At 42.9% G+C, this 20036-nt stretch overlaps 1 protein-coding gene across 11 annotated transcripts in view; it reads right to left on the bottom strand.

Annotated features, from left to right (window-relative positions):
- The window catches only part of nrxn1a (neurexin 1a), a 56237-nt gene extending 36545 nt beyond the window's left edge, over nt 1-19692 (bottom strand). For 8 of the 11 annotated variants that reach the window (XM_046068413.1, XM_046068415.1, XM_046068421.1 and 5 more), the window contains exons 1-4: nt 19589-19692; nt 17054-18451; nt 11360-11377; nt 10606-10635 (exon numbers count right to left, since the gene is read on the bottom strand). In XM_046068413.1, coding sequence (XP_045924369.1) covers nt 10606-10635; nt 11360-11377; nt 17054-17786 — 781 coding nt within the window. In that variant the 5' untranslated portion in view covers nt 17787-18451; nt 19589-19692. The remainder of the gene's footprint in view (nt 1-10605; nt 10636-11359; nt 11378-17053; nt 18452-19588) is intronic. The other 3 variants (XM_046068422.1, XM_046068416.1, XM_046068420.1) reach the window with 1 other exon arrangement.
- Between the last annotated feature and the right edge of the window lie 344 nt (nt 19693-20036).

Below are 20036 nucleotides of genomic sequence, written 5' to 3'. Positions count from 1 at the left end.
GCTTGTTTCGTGATGTTCATCAAAGGCCAGAATATGTATGCCTGTGTATGTACGTGCAGTAGCAATGGAGGTTAAAAAGGTTTTGAGAAGGATGGCATAAACTGACGAAGAAGATGGAGAACAGCAGCCTGTAAGCATCATGGCAGCTAAAACAGGCAGGTTGACCAATTAGAATTCAGAATAACAAGCAGACAGCCAATGGCAACTTACCTGGCGCACCCTTAGTGACCCCCAAGGACACTTGACCAAGGTTTTGCAATCCATCATCCTTAAGCTCACACTCTCTTATCTACTCTCTCACACCTACTCATACAGAAGTGCACAGCCATATACGCAAGCCAGCCGAGGAACAAATATGCACACCTACACAGACATCTGCGTGCAAAAAAATGATCATACTATTGTACAGGCATACACAAGCAGGGGTGACATTATCTGTCTCCTTCACCCCCCCACACCCAAAGCATCACTCTTCCTCCGCATCCACTCTAGCATTCTCTTCACCACCATCCTGATATCTCTCACACCTCCCTTCAAGCTCCAAGCCACCATTCCTCTCCGCACATCTCGTTGGCCTCTTTTTCGCTGCTCTGTGGAGCCTCTGGCATAACCACCAACTTGTAGTTCACGATAATGAGGAGAACAGAGGGGAATTTAACATACACTAGGTCAGGCTGGAGCAAGACAGACACTTGGTGAGGAACCGCTGGAGAGAGGCGGGGGGAGAAAGATTGCCATGTAATGAATAGACTGAAGTGTAATAGCTTATTAAAGGTAGTGAGAAGCAGAGGGAGAGAGTGCTGGAATGGAATCAGCCGCACTTGAGTGAATATAGCATAGAAAGAATAATGAGAAAGAAAAAGTGAGAATATAGCACAATTCAAGAGCAATTGTGGCAAATTGTCTTTCTTCTGTTGCATGAAAAAACTGCACAAGTGTGAACGCCAATATATAAGTGAGAAACAAGTTGTTTGCCAGCATCTGGGCGAGTTCCCCCTAGTGTATGATTCCTTCCCTCCCAGCATGTTAATTAAGTGTGTGTGTGTGTGTGTGTGTGTGTGTGTGTGTGTGTGTGTATGTGTGAGCATGCCTCAAAAAGAAAAACAGTGTGTGCAAGTTTGTGTTCCAGCATGTGAATGTGTATGTGTGCGCGGACAAGTATATGCTTTTTATGTGTGCATGAAATGTGCAGGGGTGTGGGTGGGTGCTGGTCTCTGTAAATATTGGTGTATTGCTGTCAGAAAAGCTATTACCAACTCAGGGCCTCGGGCTAGTCTTTACTGAGGAGCGAGCGCGAGGAGGTGGAGGGAGGCATACACATACAGAAAGAACAGCCACAAATGCTAACACAATCACACAAACGCACTGACACTCACAAGCAGACACGTAGACAAATGTAGATGAGGTGGCAGATTGAGGGGGGGAGCCAAGTTGTTCACAATGAGAACACACACAGCAGTCCAGCAGCATTCTTGCGGTAATTTACAGAGGTGCCATTAAGTTTCAGTGTGGTGCTCCACCATTCTGTTGCTAATTTACAGACATGTCATTAGACCAGACAGGAGCACATAAAGCATCTCTGCATTGATCTGGAAGCTCTGGCTTGCAAACAACAACCAACGTACAGACACACACATCTGGCAGGGAGATGCATATAGTGTGACACAAACACACATGAACATGTGTCGTGCATGCATGTATTCAATGTACAGGCACACCTAAAACACACGCGCCGAAACACGCACGCTCTCAAGTGGGCAGGTTGGAGTGGATCTGTTGTAGCTCAGATTAATGGAGTGAGTCAGTATTAGCTCAGAGTAAACAGTGAGACAGACACTGACATACACACCACATGTCACACTTCATCCTGTGGAGTGCACTGTCGATCAAAGCAAGTGAGCAGGAGTATGAAGGAATGCAGAGAAAGAGAGAGAAAAATGCAAATGAAAGGAAAGAGAAAAGAAAAGCAGAGGAAAGGAATAGAAATCTCTCATGATAAAATATTTCATTTCCTTTGGATATTTTAAGCACTATCATTTTATGTTTTACATGACTTGTTTTTCTATTTATTTTTTAACAAACGGTTTCTTGTGGGCTGATTGTGTAGTTATGTGTAAAGTGTGACTGTAAAAGTTATTGCTCCCAGGTTTCTTTGTTGAAAAATATCTTTACTGTATGTTCTATTATTTCTTGTTTTTATTTGATTGTTGGTTGTTTGAATTTATAATTATTTTACTGTGACCGCTGCTTTTTGTATGCTGGTTGGGTGTAAGGTCTGACTGCAGTATTGGAATGATCAGTCAATTAACTGATAGGTAATTCCACAGAAACTGTATTGACAAATATTTTAATACAAAGTTGATTGTATTATTGAAGTAAAAATGTCAAATTAATCGACCAAGTAAAAAAAAGATCAACAGTTTAAGTGATACTGTTAATAATCGTTAGCTGCAGGTTTATATGAAATGTTTTTCTTTTTTTCTCAGATTTCACTGACACCAATTAAATTAAGTTACAATAAGAAAAGGACAACAAAGGAAAGAAGAAGAGGAGAGCAGGAAGAAAGGAAAGGGGGGAGGTAGGAAACTGTGTGAGAAATAACCAAGAAAATATGAATTGGTATGGGTAAGAAGAAAGTAATTAATAACCATGGAGACTACAGGCAGAGTGGGAATAGGCAAAAATGTAAAGATGGAAGGTGATTGGCATGAGACTTTGAAGGCTATCATTAAACTACTACTCTAATGAATAAAGCAGTCTGTGGGGAGGCAAAAAGGAGAGAGAGAGGGTGAATAACTGATCTGATGGTTTCTGCTACCGGGACCAGCTGCAACTGTACCACCCCTTCAACGATCAAACACACATCACTTGGATTTCTCTGTGTTTGTGCGCATATGGCGAGTGTGATTGTGTGTGTCTCATACGGCTTTGTTTCTTCTCATGGGTCTCCTCCTCAACATTTCACACGCTAATTTGTCATTTCCATGGCAACCCTGTGTTACAGGGTCTACAGCAAATATGTGTCTTTGTGCATGTGTGTTTCAGGGAGGGAGAGAGAGAAAGAGGGGGAGAGACAGGAAGAGAGATGGGGAAGGAGAGCAAGAGAGAGAAAGAGTGATTGAGTGAACAGTACATTATCATGGACAGCTGTACTGAATCAAAATGGCGGATGGAGGCTGGGAGCACATCAGGGGAGCCTACATTATACAGCACCTGATAGAGGGAGCAGGGTGGAAAAGATGCAGGATAGAGAAAAAGGGAAAGACGCGTAAGGGGGATTTGAAAGAAGAAGGAATAAAAGAGGGGAGATGGAGGGACTGACTGAGATTGGTAACACAAAATGGAAGAGAAGAGAGAAAGAGGGTAGAGGGGTAGAAAGAGAGACAAGGAAAGGGAGTGGCAGAGAGCGAGGGATGGATGGCTAGAGAGAAGGAAAAAGAGAAAAATGCTGGTGTATCTAAATCCTAGTGTAGCAAGCCTCAATCATGGCAGCCCTGTCATTGTGGAGATAGCACACTGCAATTCCCCTGCACCTCGTTTTTAGCCCACCATGCAGTTCTGCTATCAGCTCCTCTCAGACTGTCCACACACGCAAATGCACGCACACAGACAACACACACACACACACACACACACACACACACACACACACACATCGTGCATGAAAGCGTCCCTCCTTAATAACAGACAGGTGGATTAACTATGCACTCATACAGTATACAGATAGATGACCAATGTAGGAAATGTATGTAAATGTATCTAACATATGCATAGTCTCTATATTAAGTTAAAGTGTGAAAATCCATACAGCCAAATTCACTAAAGGCTATGACTGCTGTTTCAATCTCTATTCTGTGATATACAGCATCTAGCTTTGAAACCGATTGGGCAATCACATCACATCCAAGGGAGCAATACTGTAGAGGAGGATATTACTGTCAGGACACAAGCGACAGATTGATTGTTTGCGACGTTGAGCTCTTATTCCTTTTTTCGTTGTTGTTGCTGTTAAATGGAAGGCATTCATTCCCAACATAAGATAGTTTTAAAAAATTGACACTCGCTCTGACAAAGGTGTTATTGGCCCAAAAGTTAAACTAGCTCAGAAACGATTTATCGGTTAGTTGATCAACAGATTCAAAGTAATTTGTCAAGTTTCGTTGTCACAATTGAATATCTTTCGGTTTTGAAGGTAGTACATTGGAAACTGTGATGGGCACGGACTATTTTGTGTCACTTTACAGTATAGATCAAATGAATTATTGACAATAGGGCAGATCTATTAATCTGCAGATTATTTTCTTGATTCTTTTATTATTGTTTGCTTTATAAAACAAAAAACAATGAAAAATGCCCATCACAATTTGCTATGGCAAAGGTGATGTAATAAAATGTCTTGTTTTGTCTTACAAACAGTCCAAAACCAAAAGATATTCAATTTACTTTTATGTTAAGACAAAGAAAAGCATATTCTCACTTCTAAGAAGCTGAAAACCATCAATTTATGAGCATTTTTACTTGAAAAATGATTTAAACGATTAATCGATTATTAAGATTAGGAAGTTCATTTTCTGTTGACTTATAGTTATACTTATATACAACTTATAGTTGCAGCTCTAATCGACTAATTGAAGAAATGATCAACACATTAATCAGTGCTGAAAATTATCATTACTTACAGCCCTGTAGTGAATGAATCGTTTGAGACACAAATAGAACATAACTAAATAATATCTTACATATTGCTAATTGCGTTGAATTTCATTTCAAGAAAAAACAATGAACAGGATCCTTCCTGCCATCATGTTCAATCTTTTACTTCTTGTCCCTTTTCCTTCTGTCTACACTCATGTCTCTCTCTTTCCATCTGTAGCTTGAATTTGGCCTTTTCTCTGGTACCCAGGGAAACCGGCTTGTTTCCATGACAATGTCTGCAGGCAGAACAGTGTATTTGTCTTAAGCTGGATAAGATCAGAGTCAGTTTCATCCGTGTTAGACACACACACACACACACACACACACACACATCCACAAAGGCGTTCACACAAACACACGTACATAGCATCATGGCACATATGCTCAGAAGACCACAGAGCGCAGAGAGTACACGCATTGAAACAATGTGCATTTTTTGCATACAGGCAGCCACACTGATTTGAAACCATCAAGTTGTATATATTGTAATATGCCCACACAGACAAACAACAATGCTCAGATTTGCGTGCATGTAGAGCCACACACATACTGCACTGTTGCACAAACACACACACACACATGCCTAATGAAACCCCTTACAGTAGGTTGTTAACAAATAACAAGAGTGTAAAGACCTGTTTTCATAAAGGTAATGTAATGGGGTTTTAATGAATGCTGTGGCTATTTCAGTTGTCGTAGCTATGCCAGACAAGTACCATGAGTAAATCAGTGTTTGTGTGTGCATGTGCAAGGCCTGTGAGTGCAAGTGCGTGTACGCTTGTTCATGTGTTTGTTCTTGTTTTGGCAAACAGCAAAGAAATGAACTTCAAATGCCAGATGGGGCACTGGAGTGAATCGCCAATTGGGCCACTACCCTCAGCACCAGCCCAGACACAATGGAAATTGCTAGAACAGGTAGGAGACAATTGGAGCACAGACTAGCCTGTTTCTTTCTTTCTAAAAAGAGAGTGTGTGTGTGTATGTGTGTGTGTGTGTCAGTGTTGGATGAGGTATCTGCATCACTGATGAATACCATTCTGGCTGATGCGAGAATGTGTCAAGTCGGGGAGCCCAAGGAGAGATGCAGCGCCCCTGCTGAGAACCGCTGCAGTCTTATCTTCCTTCCTGTCTCCCTCTGTGTCTCTGACCTTCTCTTTCCAACCCTCTTTTCCCACTTTCTGAAAGCGCTCCTATCTTTCCTCACCATCACTTTTCTACACTCCTTTACCCTATCCAACCCACCCCATCTCCCATCCTCCCTTACACACTTGCAGCCAGCCTCTGCTCTATCTCTCCCCTTCATTCTCTGTAAACGGGGAGTCCGTTTGATGTCTTTATTTTTAGGCGATTACAGGGTGCGTCGGCTTTGTGTCTTCCCTATTAGCCTTGCGGTGAATGTGCAAAAATGTTAATGTGTACACTTGATAACGGGATGGTAATTGCGTACAATTACCAATAAATGTATACATTTACTAGTGGGATTGCTACACATTTCCCATGTTGAATTCAGTAGCTGTGCATCTCCCTGATAATGTAGAGGAAGAGCTATGTATGTGTTGCTGTGGCTTTCATTACAAGAACTGCATGGGTGCTACGCATTAATGAGTGTTGTAGTGCAGTACTGTAATGGGTGTTAGTAGAGGTGAAAAGAGGCAGAATTAGTACCATTAGTGGAAAGGGTATATGTAGAAAAACTGTGCATTTTGCAATAAAAACTTTTTTGCAATTGCTTTATCACTGCTGAAGGCCAGGGCAGGACAACTTAGTTTTAACAGGTTTTTTTTCACAGCTCAAGATGTGGCCATCAGGAACCAAATTCATGCCAGTCAGTCGGGCAGGCAGCCAATCACCAGACTCCCTCTTAACACCAAGTTGCTCTCTCTCACCTCGAGTTGGGTGCTGCTCACTTGTCCGTCTGTGTGTCTGACAAAATATATTTTATTGACAAATATACAGTAAATTACAGTAATTGCTTTAAGGCTTAAGTGATTGGGCAGATATTACTAGAAGGTGAAGAAATGCGGCGAATGCAGCATTCATATGCATGCATATTCATATTATTCATTATAACATTTTTCACTATTTTCTGACATTTAATAAAAAAAACGATTAACTGACGAGAAAATAATTTTATTACCTTACATTATTTATCGTTTATCAAAATTGCTGTTGATCAGTGGTAGACTAGTTTTATAATTACAAATTATTTTTCCACTACTACCTAAAAACAACACTTGTTACTTATACTTATAGGTATTATTATAGTATTATTTAGTTGATTATAAAGGCATTAGTAAAATAACAAAAATATGTTTTTTCCTGTAGTTTCAGTGCCTGTGTGTTATTAAAGAAAAATAACTCCCGAGATGTATTATTAGGACAGTTAGATGATGATGAGTAAGAGTAGGATACATGCTGTACTTTGCTGGTACTGACTGGTTCCTCTTGTCTTGGCGTCTGCTACCACTCCCAACCCCACATATGGTCTAGTCAGCACGGAGCTCGTACCCTGCGTGTGTGTGTGTATGTGTGTGTGTTTCTGTGGGAGAGAACATGCACATGTGTATATCCGGCATAGAACGAGGGAGAAAAGGAGGGACAAACACAAAAGAGAAATCCAAAGAGTGTGACACTGAACATGTGTGTGTAGCTTGTGCCTGAGTGGAGTGTGTGTCCATCTGTGTGTTTTTGCCATAAGACAATGTGTTAAAATGAGCCGCTTTGATTGCCGACGCTTTGTGAGTCACAAGTGATGACTCACAATCCACCTCCCCTGAACATGCACTCACACAAGACGCACACACACGCACGCACACAAACATACGGACACACATACCTCATTCTCTCTTCTGCCTTCATCCACTGACCGTGAAGAATATGTGCAGGCAGCCTTACTCATGCATATTTACACTGAACATACACTCACTCACCTACTCAGCGGGCACTCTCTAAAGGTTATTGTGTGTGAGTGTGTGTCTGTTTGTCCGTCCGTTCACACAGCGCGTGTATAAAGGTCACTTCAAGCGAGGCTGACCACTTGTTTATGCTGGGCACAGATTGTTGGATTGATATCGAGAACACTTGAGACATGCAGACAAACAACCATTATTAACCAGACAACCTGCCTCAAAGCTAAAAACAAATAAATAAATATCATAAACGAGCACTGCTGCCAATTACATCCAAGAGTCACTTCTCAAGCCTATTCACAACCTACAATCACTCACCCAGAACCCTTCACGGTCTATTCTTGGCCAGACAGAGAGAAAAGAAAGGGCAAAATCTGCTACTTGGCTTTAAGCACATTTTCCATCCAGATTATTGCTGCTCAATACTTTTCAAAAAAAGGAAAAAAATCCATTTCCCCTCTCTTCCTTTGGCTGCTCGATACTTATGAAAATCCAATTTGGCTCCCTCTTTTCTTTCTTCCCTCCACAATTCGTGCATTTTCACCCACTCAAAGTGATTAGTGATCTGTGGGTATCGTTTCCAGGGAGAATGATAGCTGTGTTTTATGGAGGAGGGGAAAGGTCCAGGGCTCCCCATCAGGACTGATGTTCCTTGGAGAATGACTGGGCTGGGAGGGCAGACAGGAGCACCGCTGTCCCTTTGCAGATACAGGCAGTTGCTCTACATCACAGGAGAAGAGAAGACTCACTTTATCTCTCCCTCGTTTCTCTTTCGCTCTCTACTCCCTCTATCATTCATTCCTTTAGCGCTTCTCTCACAGACACAGTCGCTTTTTCTCAATTTCTCCAGTACTGACACACACACACACACACAAGTAGACACACATGCTATATATCTTTCTAAGACACCTCCCCACACCCAATCCACCCCCTCAAAGAAACTCATTTTAGCTTTGCGGGCTCCTCAAAAAGCCTCTTTACGCTGAGCTAACCTAAGCTAGGCTTCGTCTGCACCATTTGACAGCCTTTACATCTCAGTATGCAGAGCACAAACACACTCGCACACACACACACACACACACACACACAGCTTTTTCATGTGTACAGTTTCTCAAAAAGACTTCAAAGGGTTTTTTTTTTAAATCCGCCAAGTTCTACTTTCAGCCTATCACAATCCAAACATCTGTAATAGTGAGGGCATCCACTATACACAAATACTCTGAATACACAGTGTAATACTACTGGAAACATATGTTAATACATGTCTGTCCTTAAGTAGGTGATTTAATGCTGAGCATAAGCCAGATGAAGAAATTAAAATTTCACTGCCACCTGGTTGATTCATGGCAGACATTTTAAGTCCAGCAGGAGGAGCTTACATAGCGATCAAAACACAGCAAGAATGCTGTGATAGAACTATACTTGTCAGAATAGAGATGGGTTACTGTGATATATGGTTGAAGACATCATTTGTGCTCTCTTCAATATATTTCTATCCACCAGTTTGGTGGATAGAACATTTCATTACATAGCACATTTCACCGAATACATTGCGGTCGTGTCACAATGGGAGACAGCCGTCATCATGTCCTCTCTCATCCAATCAAAAAGCACAATAGACGCATATCAGCCTGTCACGGCCAGGTCTGTCTTTATGTGGGTCAATCAGTGTATTCATCAGCGTCATGCAGAGCCAACCGATCCAGCAGCACCTACCTTCAGATTTTCAAAAGCATTGTACGCCGTAGCTCCTATTCATTCACATGCACGCAGGCATGCTTCAGTATGAGCACACTCGCACACACATGCATCAACAGCTTACCTTATCAAAAAAGAAACATTTAATGGGAACCATAAATAAGAATTTGAAGCCTAACGGCTTTAAAGGTCTGCATTACCATACATACAAGTGCCTGTCAATACATTCAACTTCAAAACCATCCAGAACAGCCCATTAGCCATACAAATGAAACAATTGGGGGGGGGTACCTCTGAGCTTTCCTAAAGTCACAGAGGGTGGTGTCCCAAACAGTGAGAAAGTGGGCAGAAACAAAGAAGGAAAAGGAGAAAGAGGGCAAAAACAGAGAGAGGTGGCATTGTGAGTTTTGTTCATCAGTGAATAATTTTCAAATAGCAGAGCAATGGCATTTGTTTTTGGGCTGTGTTCAAAAACACTGGACAACTTGGGGGTTGAGGTATAACAGCATTACTTTCACACACAGGAACTTCTATTCAGAATCACGTGCGCTCGCCAGTGTATGATCATGAGCCCATGTGAGGAACCAGCAACGGTAGAGTGAGACATGCTAGAAGCCGGTGAAAAGTCATCGATGAATGTGGACAAGTGTTCCTGAAAAAACTGCCACAGTCATTGATTCAAACCATAATGTAAAAGCACACATGCACAAAGATGTATTCAACACACGCACGCACGCACGCACGCACGCACGCACGCACGCACGCACTCACTCCTATCCCCTCAGACAAACTCTTAGATACAGATGAGAAAATGAAATGAGGTGGAAGAGTAAAGACCAATTCAAACCATCCATGGAGTCAGTCGGTCAGTCGGCCCTTAGGTCCATTTTCATGACCTGGAGCCCTGCCAAGTGTAACCCAGCCAAGCGCCGCCAAGCCCATATCAGCGGCCATGATTATAGTATATATACCAGCAGAAGTTGCACTCAGGCTTGTAACTCTTTACAAAAATCAAACCAAAACATTATCTATGAGGTCACAAAGCCATCAATTTCAGTTTAAATTAAAACTGGAATTTCTAATGAGACCAAATGGGACCATTTTGAAATGAAAAAAAAAACAAAAACTCAATTACAGAGAAAAAAACTGACCTTAGTTCAGTGCCTACAGAGACAACTTCCTCCCGCGCCAGGTGGTGATGATATGGGGGAGGGATACAGGGAGTTGTGAGTGTGGGAGTGAGGAGGTAGGGGATGATGGTATAGCAGAGGACAACAGGAAGTGAGGTAAGAGGAGGCCATACCTTGGTCGCCAATCATCAGGTGTGCCAGACCTTAAAGGAAAACAAGAGCACAGTCAGCACAGCAAAGGATCATGGGGCGTGATGTGTGTGTGTGTGTGTGCATATATGTGTTTTTGTGATAGACGAGTGTGTCAATGACATGCTGGTGAAAGCTAAAGATCGCTGTGTGTATAAGTGTGTGTACGAGTCCTCCTAAAGTATTCCAAATGTCTAAAAAAACTCACTTTGAAGACACTTACTGATCCCAGGCAGCAATCCTACGCACAGAGACGTTTGCACACAGCCATGATCTAGGTCATATACAGTACAGTATCTGTGTGAGGCTATGTCTCTGCTACCTCCAAGCAGGAGCTACTTCAGATGATTGCACATGGGATGTAGAATTTACCAGATGTCAGCAACCAAACCCTACATACCCAAATAGACCAACATACATTTACGCTGTCTACCTTGTACTGTATTTCTATGACAGAAGATGCAATGAGAAGATGAAGGCCAGAAAGAAGAATGTAAAGGACAAGACTGACAAGGAAAAATGCTAAATGGGTTCAGAGAGTATAAAGAGAAATTATGAAAATGAAATGATGACAGAGCTAGAGAAATAAGGAAAAAAGGGAATCAGATAGAGAAGCAAAGATAGAGATACTTCAATAAAGAGCAGGAAGAGAAACTTAAATAAAGACATCTGTAGACAGAACTGAGAGAAAGATAGATAGATAGATAGATAGATAGATAGATAGATAGTGCAACCTACCTGGAGTGTAGCTGTGCTCTGGAAAGGTGTCGCGGCCGAGCGAGGAGAGAGAGAGACAGACATTCATTAACATGCATGCTAAGCCCTTGGGTTACCATGGCTACTTACTGTACATGCACACCCGTCCAGGGTTACCGTGGTAACATACATGCAAAGTCCACGCAAACGTCACAATGGATACCATGCTGTACTGGTAGCCAAAACTGAGGTTTGTCTAAATGTATATATATATATATATATATATGCACACAGCCGCATTAAAAAAATGCATTTTTGTCTATGACTCCATAGACAGCACACACACTTGTATGTACAGAGGGTGGAGGTGGTGTGTGCGAAAATATACTTTCCTACCTGCATGTTTGGATTCAAGAGCCGTTTACCCCAGAACTTACCTTGTAGCCGCTTCCTCTCCCCAGAGCCCCCCGACAGATAGCATGCAACACACACACACACACACACACACACACACACACACATTCAGTCTCACAATCTCTCCCTCAGTCTCTCTGCCTTTCACACACACACACACACAAACACACACACACACGCACGCACGCACACACACTAACATTGACTATTGCAGTAATAATGATGTGAAATAGCAGGTAAACATGTAGGGATGGATTAGCAGTGCAGGAAGACGAGGGGCATGCATGGTTCAATACTGGGACTGAGTGTGTTTGTGTTTGTGTGTTTGTGTGCACGTGAAAGTGTGTTTTCTGAGCTGTGTGATCATCTGGTCATCTTCCTTGCCTCTGCCCTTGTGCTAGTAGCATGGCAAAAACAGGTGGAGCCATTAGCATGCTAACAGCATTTTGCCCTCAAGGACAATGAAAGCCAGGCCAGGCCTAACAAGCCAGGTTCACTCTGCCTTCACTGGAGGGCACAATGGCTTAGACAGTAATTACATTTATGCATAGCCCTGCCCAAACTCTCTTTGCTGTATTGAATACCTTAAATAATAATTTCCCCCCAAAAACTGACATATTGTTGTGCTTTGGAACAAAATCCTTTATAAATAACCAACTCCTCACACTGGTATGAAAGTTTAAAAAATGTAATATACTGTCTTTCACGGGAGAAAAAAACGCTTACAGTATATAATTATATTACATTATTTTGCAAGTGTTTCTAAACTTGTCACAAACCTGAAAAATAGAGTGTGAATAAAAGTGGATCATTAGGGAGCCTTGAAGATATCTTGTAATTGTAAATGTGTACGGAAACTACCACTGCCACAGCTAAATTACTTATTTCTGGCTTCAAACATGGTCCTAAGGATCCATTTTTTCCTCCAGTGCAGCACATTCATTTTGTATTAAAGATTCATAACAGAATATCTTTCTAATTTTCAGAGGGTTACAATTTCATCTCAAAGCTTTATTGTGCAGCTTCAGTTGCTGGGTTCAAAATAACAATAATTTCAAGGTATCATCCAAGAGTTAAACCTTTATACCCAACTCTGCCTGACTCTTAAAAAACAACTACACAGCCTGGACTCACATACTTCCAAATGATGCTCATTTCCAAAGAGTCAACTATGGTTCTATCATATAAATTCAACATTTACAAAATCTTAGATACTGTTAACATAATATTTTCCTTCCTCAAATATGGAGTTTTTACTCCCATCTCCCACTTAATTTCTCTCAAATACAACCTTTAAACTTTCTCCTCAGTGCACCTGAAGAGAGATTTCTTTTGACATACTATAAGCTGGTATGAGTTATTTACTGTGTGATACTGATGTATGGATATTAGCTGTGCCTGCAGATCTTGTGGTCGGAGATATCCCACTGAGCCGGCATCTTGTCACACTGAAATAAACAACAGTATATGGGGCCAGTTTTCAAAAAACATTTTATACAACAAAACAGCACTCAAAATTTAAACCATCCACAAAGAATCCATCATCTGCTCAGTTCTCCTCTCAGACCTCTCTGTATCGCTGAACTGTTTTCCGAGGATGATTTCCATGATTCATAGAGGTCTAAGATAAGAACCAAGCATCGGAAAATGTTATTGCACTCTGTTGTCCATGGTTTATGTTTTTGTTAACTGGCCCAGTTTGCTGCTGTTTATTTCTGTCTGAAAGGTTGCTGGTTCACTGGAATAGCTCCATACCTTCAATCTCTTTCCTGTGCATGTCCATGAACTACCCTGAAACCACTACCAGCGAGTAACCGAAGAAAATGCATGAAATAACCAGTCATTAAGCTACTCTCAATTTCCACCATCATCAAACTGCAAACAGCACTAACCTCTGAAGTGTGATTCTCAGAATCTAGTGTCTGAAACAACACACTCATACCAACACTCAAAAGGGGAGCTGGGAGGGATCTTTGTATTTCCACTTCAGCCTAACAGAAAAATTAAACCCAAGAAAAACTCCCTATTATGTTTTATCTGTAGCTGTTTTTTTCACTGCAGAATGTACAAATTATTTATTGCGGTAATGCTGTATCATTCCACATGATAGCAAATCTACTACAACCAAATACAGTTCTGCTCACCCCATAGACATCCATTCAAGTAGACCTCCCAACTGGAACCATTTTATGTGGCTACTATTACTAACATTGCCCACTACTGCCAAGAGAAAAAAAATATTTTAGCACTTGTTCTCCACAGAAAGAGAGTCCATCTCTAGGAATATAAAACAACCCCTCTTGTTGGGCGACAAAGTGCCAACCCAAGGCAGGTATTTTATCTGGTGAGAGCCTTTATGTAAAATGTCTGCACATCACATTTAGCCTATAGAGCTACACTGCTATTAGGTACCTCAGTGGTGATGTGAATAATGGTGGAGCTGAAGCTTGAACAGTGCATGAATGTGTGTGTTTTGGTTCCATGTGTTTGTGCAGGTATGTCTGTGTCAGTGATGCCTGTGTCTCCCACTGTGCTCCCAGCAAAACAGCAGACTGGATTAGACTGGCTTCGATCTCATGTAATTCTCAGTGCAGCACCAAGTTTCCGCAAAGAACTGATCATAGCTTCATCTGTCACTTCTTTAAGTATAGATGAGCCACATGCATACATGAACACTAGCGTGATGCAAATAAAGATTGTTTTCATGATTGATAAATCCGTCAATTATTTTGATTAGTCTATAAAATGCCAATATGTACTATATTTCCGAGAGCACAAGGTGGGGTCTTCAAATTGCTCTTTTGTCTGACCAACAGACCAAATTCAATTAACAAAATACAAACAGAGAAAAGCAATTATTATTTAACATTTCTTTTCAATTTCTTGATCAATTCATCTGTAGGTTATTTACTTGATTAATTGTTTGCCTAAAATTGTGAAAAAATGCTTGTTAGGATTTTCCACATCTGTCAAGACATGTCTTCAGATTTAGGTTCAGGTTGTTTTATTCCACCATTAGCCAAAAGCTCAAAGATATTCAGTTTACTATCATATATAACAAAGACAAGCATCAATTATCACATGCTTGGCATTTTTGCTTAAAAAAATATTTATGATCAAAATGGTTGCTGATCAATTTTCTGCAGAGCAACTAATCAATTAATTGTCCAATCTGCAGCGCTACCTTAAATCATTAATTATTTCTCTGTCAGTTGACAAATCATTTCAGCACTAGTGAGCATAACACACAGACTACCTTCCCCCACCTGGAATCAGCAAATATTTGACCTTTTTGCTTGAAAAATGCTAGTCAATGAATAAAAAGGCTTCTGCTTAATTTTCTATCGAGCAACTAATCAATTAATTGACTAATCAGTGCTACTCTCTCTCAATCCACAAACAATTTGAGCACAAGTAAGCAAAATGCACCAGCTACCTTCCCCACCTGTTTGGAAAATTAAGACCAGTGGTCAAAACACTGTCGCCTTAGGGATGCCTGTCATACATAAACACACATACACACACACTCACCACCACAAAATACAGTAGATTTGTGTGGCAGACATGATGCCTGAAGTCACTAGGAGGGAGGGGGAGGTTTGGAGCTGAGGAGTGGGGGTAGAGAGGAAGAGCGAGGACGAAGAAACACTCCTGGCATGAGGTCTCCCTATTAGACCTGTCTCCATGGCAACCTAGGCCATCCCACTGTCCACTAAATGCAAGGGAGTGATATGGTGGGTGGCTGAAGGGAGCTGCGATGCTGACAGCGGTGCTGTGTGGGGTGTGAGGTCAGATCTGTGACAAACTGTGTCCACACATCAAGGCCACTCGGATGTTTTTGGCAGATGTATTTGTGTCGTTAAAATATCAATCGCTGAGGCAAAGCTGAAAGGAATATTTGTCCTCGAAAGAAAAAAAAACATACAGAGGTTTAGAGCGCTATTGATTAAGAATGCAGATTTGCTCTGTGAATGAACTGGCATATCTGGCAACACACACACAACTATGCAGGGGGAAATGAAAGCATTTGCGGTACTGGCCATAACAAGGTAGCTGAGTTCATTAAGCTGCCGTTTCGTTTTTCTAATGGCCATTATTACAGTGCCTTGAATATTGGCACTTGTATTGACAGAATGTGTGTTTGACAGTATTAAGGGAGGGCTGGTCTTGTAGAGTTGTGATATTAAATCACTTGTGAAACAGCATTTTTCTTTTGCCCTCTTCCACATAAAGGTTTTATTTTGTTATCAGGCTGTTTATTGTCACAGTTCTTCATATTTATAAAGTACTACTGACAGGACACTATTTCCTCTTTTATAATGCATGAGAAAACTCACATAAAAACACATAACTATGTACACTCACACATACACAAATGCGTTATTTTCCCCCCCACCAGGTTTTTCACAACTTTCACTGGACACAGACAGCTTTTCGTCAAGTTCTGGCTCCTACTCTGCCTCTGATTGGCTAACCCTAACCCTAACATTAACCAACCTGACCAACAGATCAGTGAGTACTAGCCAATCAGAGGCAGAGTTGTCAAAAATCTGGTGGGGGAAAAAATAAGGCTCCACAAACAGAGCATCTTAACAGGGTGCAAGCTGTTCAAATTAATGGAAGGCCATAGATTGTACACGCTTCATTTCAAAACCCTATGTATGGTACCTCTGGAGCCCATCTAGAATCAATGCAAATCCAGTAACACCGGCAGCCAGGTGTCAGCCATGTAACAAGCACTGATTTCCAGCCTCGTTCCAATTAAAGTCTCTTAACACAAGCCAACAACCACATCCATAATGGATCTATATGGTTATTGTGTTTTGCCAAACACACCACCTGAGCCCATCAAGGCTTTAACACTGCCAGCCAGGTAATGCTTTTCAGTGAGTTTCAGGAATTTGCCTCAAATCTCCAGATACCCAAGCATGATGGTCTGAATGCAGCTCAGAACAGCTGTTCTGAAGCTCTCCGCTTCAGCTTCTCTCAACTGACTGCACTGCACTTTTTGGGAGGGGACTTAGCTCTGAGCTCTGGAGGTACATACTAAATTGGGAGTCATTGGCAGCCATAAAAAATCAATATCAAACATCACTATGCATGTCTTGCACTGTGTGTGAAGACTGCTGGTTCATACACAGCAACTGAAGGCAGCTGTGAATTGTGAATGAAAAATAATCGTCTACACTGAAGGACCCGGTGCATCATGAACCTAGTTAAGCATCAACAAAGGTAACTGTATGTGCATGCATATTTTTAAGTGTATGTGTGTATGTAAAGGATGAGATGTATATTATGGGTCAGCATGGCTCTGGGCCTTACCTTCACTGCAGTCATTGCCTTGGTAACCGGTGTCGGAGCAGTCGCAGACGGCCTGGTCGTTGACCACGCTGCACACCCCTCCGTTCTGGCACTGGTGATCCGGCCCACAGCCAGCTGTTACTGTGACGCCCTCTGAGCTGTCCAGAGTCACCAGTGAGCCGTTGATGCCCACCGCCGTGATCCAGCCACGGAAGGCGGGGTGATCCCGCACCGAAGGGGATGTGAGGCGCAAGGGCGAGGAGTGGAGTTCTGGTGTCACCCCACCCATGAATGTGTGGCTGAATACTGTCATGTCTCTTCTCTTGCTCTTCACTTCCGCCCATCCCTCCAGTCGCCCGTCCACCTCCAACGAGGTGTTCCTCCAGTCCCGCTTGACACGCACTGCGTGCCAGTGCCCATCACTCACCGCCACACCTGACTGCAGCTCGGCTGGCTCAGCACAGAAGATGGAGAACCGAAGGCGAAGGTGGCCGTGGAGAAGCAGCAGCTCCAGGAAGTCGCAAAAGCCCTCATCATCCAGGTAGAGCAGCAGGCCCTCTTGGCTGTGAGTCCGCAGACTGAAGCTCAGCACACTCTCGCAGCAGGCGTTCCACACTGGAAACCGCCCCCACTGGCTGGACACACCTCCAAACTCCAAGACCTCCCCTTGGGCCTGACCCCCCACGCTGCACAGGCACAGCCCCAGGAAGAGCAGGGGGGCTGCCGCCCAAACACACACCGCCATCACACTCATGCACACACTCGCTCTCACACTCACACACACTCACACGGGAGGAGATAGAGGCTAGAGCTGGGGTGTTTCCTCTAGCCTACAGCTCATGGTGACAACTGTAGGGCACTTCGTAGAACACTTGCTATGTGTCTCAGGCGCTCCCTGCTCTCTTGGTAGTGCTCTTTACAGGAGGAGGCTCCTACACGATACAACTCCCGTGACAAAGGGGGTAAAACAGCAGCTCCCTACGTCCTTTCAGCACACTTGAGGAATATTCTTTTGCCTTTGGCTGGCCTGTTTGTGTCTTCTCCAAGAAGTTCAGTGTCTTCTCTCCATTCAGTCTTTCAGTCTTCACTTCTGACATGAGATTCCAGGTGTGTGTATTTGTGTGTACGTTTGTGTTAGTGTTAGATACGTGACAAATAGGATGTTAACTCCATCGTTGTGCCCTAGATAGGGCCTTATCCCCCATGAAGGCAACTCCCCACGGAGTATAAGTGTGTGTGTGTGGGTGTGTGGCTCACACATTGGTAATGGAGAGAAATGATGCCGTCATAGCAGAATTTTCTCCCCCTCCTCCCTGTCTTAGTAGGGTAATACTTAACGTGTGTGTGGGCAAATATGTGTGTGTGTGCAAGTGAGGTATGTGCGTCTCTCACTGCCACGTCATCACTCTCTCCAGCAACCTACAGAGTGAACAGAGAAGGCACAATCAAACAGGGTCACACACACAGGTAAACACTCATGCACAAACCCTTGCACACACACACACACAGAGCATTTGCAAGCACCCTTATTATTCTCAAATTACTCTCCCTCATGCATTTTGTGCACGCACACACACTTTCTCTCTCTCTCCCACACACACACACACACACACACACACACACACACACACGGACATCATTGTCACATTACACATTTAACAGGCCCATATCAAGACTGTGTGAACACAGTGAACATTAAAACCTAGATTTTTACTCTCACACAACCCACACAAAAATTACTATGCTAAACACATACACACACACACACTGTAGACACGCGCATACACAAAGACATACACAAACAGCACCTCCTCAGTAGAGCTCCCATCATGCCGCAGGAGATTTTTATAAGGTGGCATACCTGCGACTGCCTTAACGTCACAATGCATTTTTTAGTCACTTCTGAGACATATTATCATGAACAAGACACATTAACCTGTGTTTTTTGTTCTTTTTTTTTGGGGGGGGGGGGTAAAGGAATTAATAACGTTTAGCGGTGGGTACCTCCGCCACCTTCAAGGATTGTGTTATCTACATCACAAAGAGCGGGAGCAGCACCGCGCGCTGCGGCGGATGACTCAAACCGCCTGGCTTTTATCGAATTAACGGAGCACATTTCTAACAACTAAACGAATTCACACACAAACACACCACTGCTGTAAATGTACACACACACAATGGGCAACACAGTTTCTCCTCCGCGTCTTGAATCTTCGACAGGCAAAAACCGGGCGACATCACAATTATTGATAGACGAGGTGAATGAATGCGGTTGAAATATCGATTCTCGATTTGCGGCCATACCTCCTCTCCATTTTTTCTTCTTCGCGCCCGCTAGTTCACCGGGTGTTTAGTCTCCTCACCTGCGCCGTAGCACCTAACTACAGCTTAGCTAACCGGTGACATTTTAATTAGGCTACTTTTTTATGCACGCTTAATGTTTTAATTGACAACCTGTAATGGTGATGTGACAGCTCCGCCCCGGTAAATAAAAAAACAAACCAACAGCGGTTCCTTTTTTAGTGCAGGCACATATGGGCTAGAAAACCGACCTACCTCACGCACATCCTGTGGTTCCGTGGCAACAGTGCAGCGCGCGTCTCATCGATTTCCCTTCCCATTTGAGGCGAATCTCAAAGCCACCAGAGAGGACAGAGAACCCGCGCGCCTGGTGGTAGATAGAGCCGGTGTACCGGACAGGGACAAAATTATCACAGGCTCGCCTCCAAGCGACAAGGTGCTATTGGTCTCCCCCTCGCGCGCTCTCTCTCTCTATAGCTCTCCTTGCCTCTCTCGCGCTCACTCTCTGACTCAGTGTCTCTCTCTCTCTTCTCTCTCTCTCTCTTCCCGTTCTCTTGAGGGGGAAAAGGTGCAGTCTGATGCTCTCTGCGAGACTCGGCAAAGGGAGCGTCACGTGGTCGCGAGAGAGCGAGAGAGAGAGAAAGAGAAAAAGTGTGTATGTGTGATAGAGAGTGAGATGGAGAGGATGGGCGGGGCCGCGCGC

Source organism: Micropterus dolomieu, linkage group LG14 (genome assembly GCF_021292245.1).
Source record: "Micropterus dolomieu isolate WLL.071019.BEF.003 ecotype Adirondacks linkage group LG14, ASM2129224v1, whole genome shotgun sequence".
In the NCBI taxonomy this organism is placed as follows: Eukaryota; Metazoa; Chordata; class Actinopteri; order Centrarchiformes; family Centrarchidae; genus Micropterus; species Micropterus dolomieu.
The sequence above is the reverse complement of the archived record's forward strand: the minus strand, read 5'-3'. Positions and strand labels throughout refer to the sequence as shown.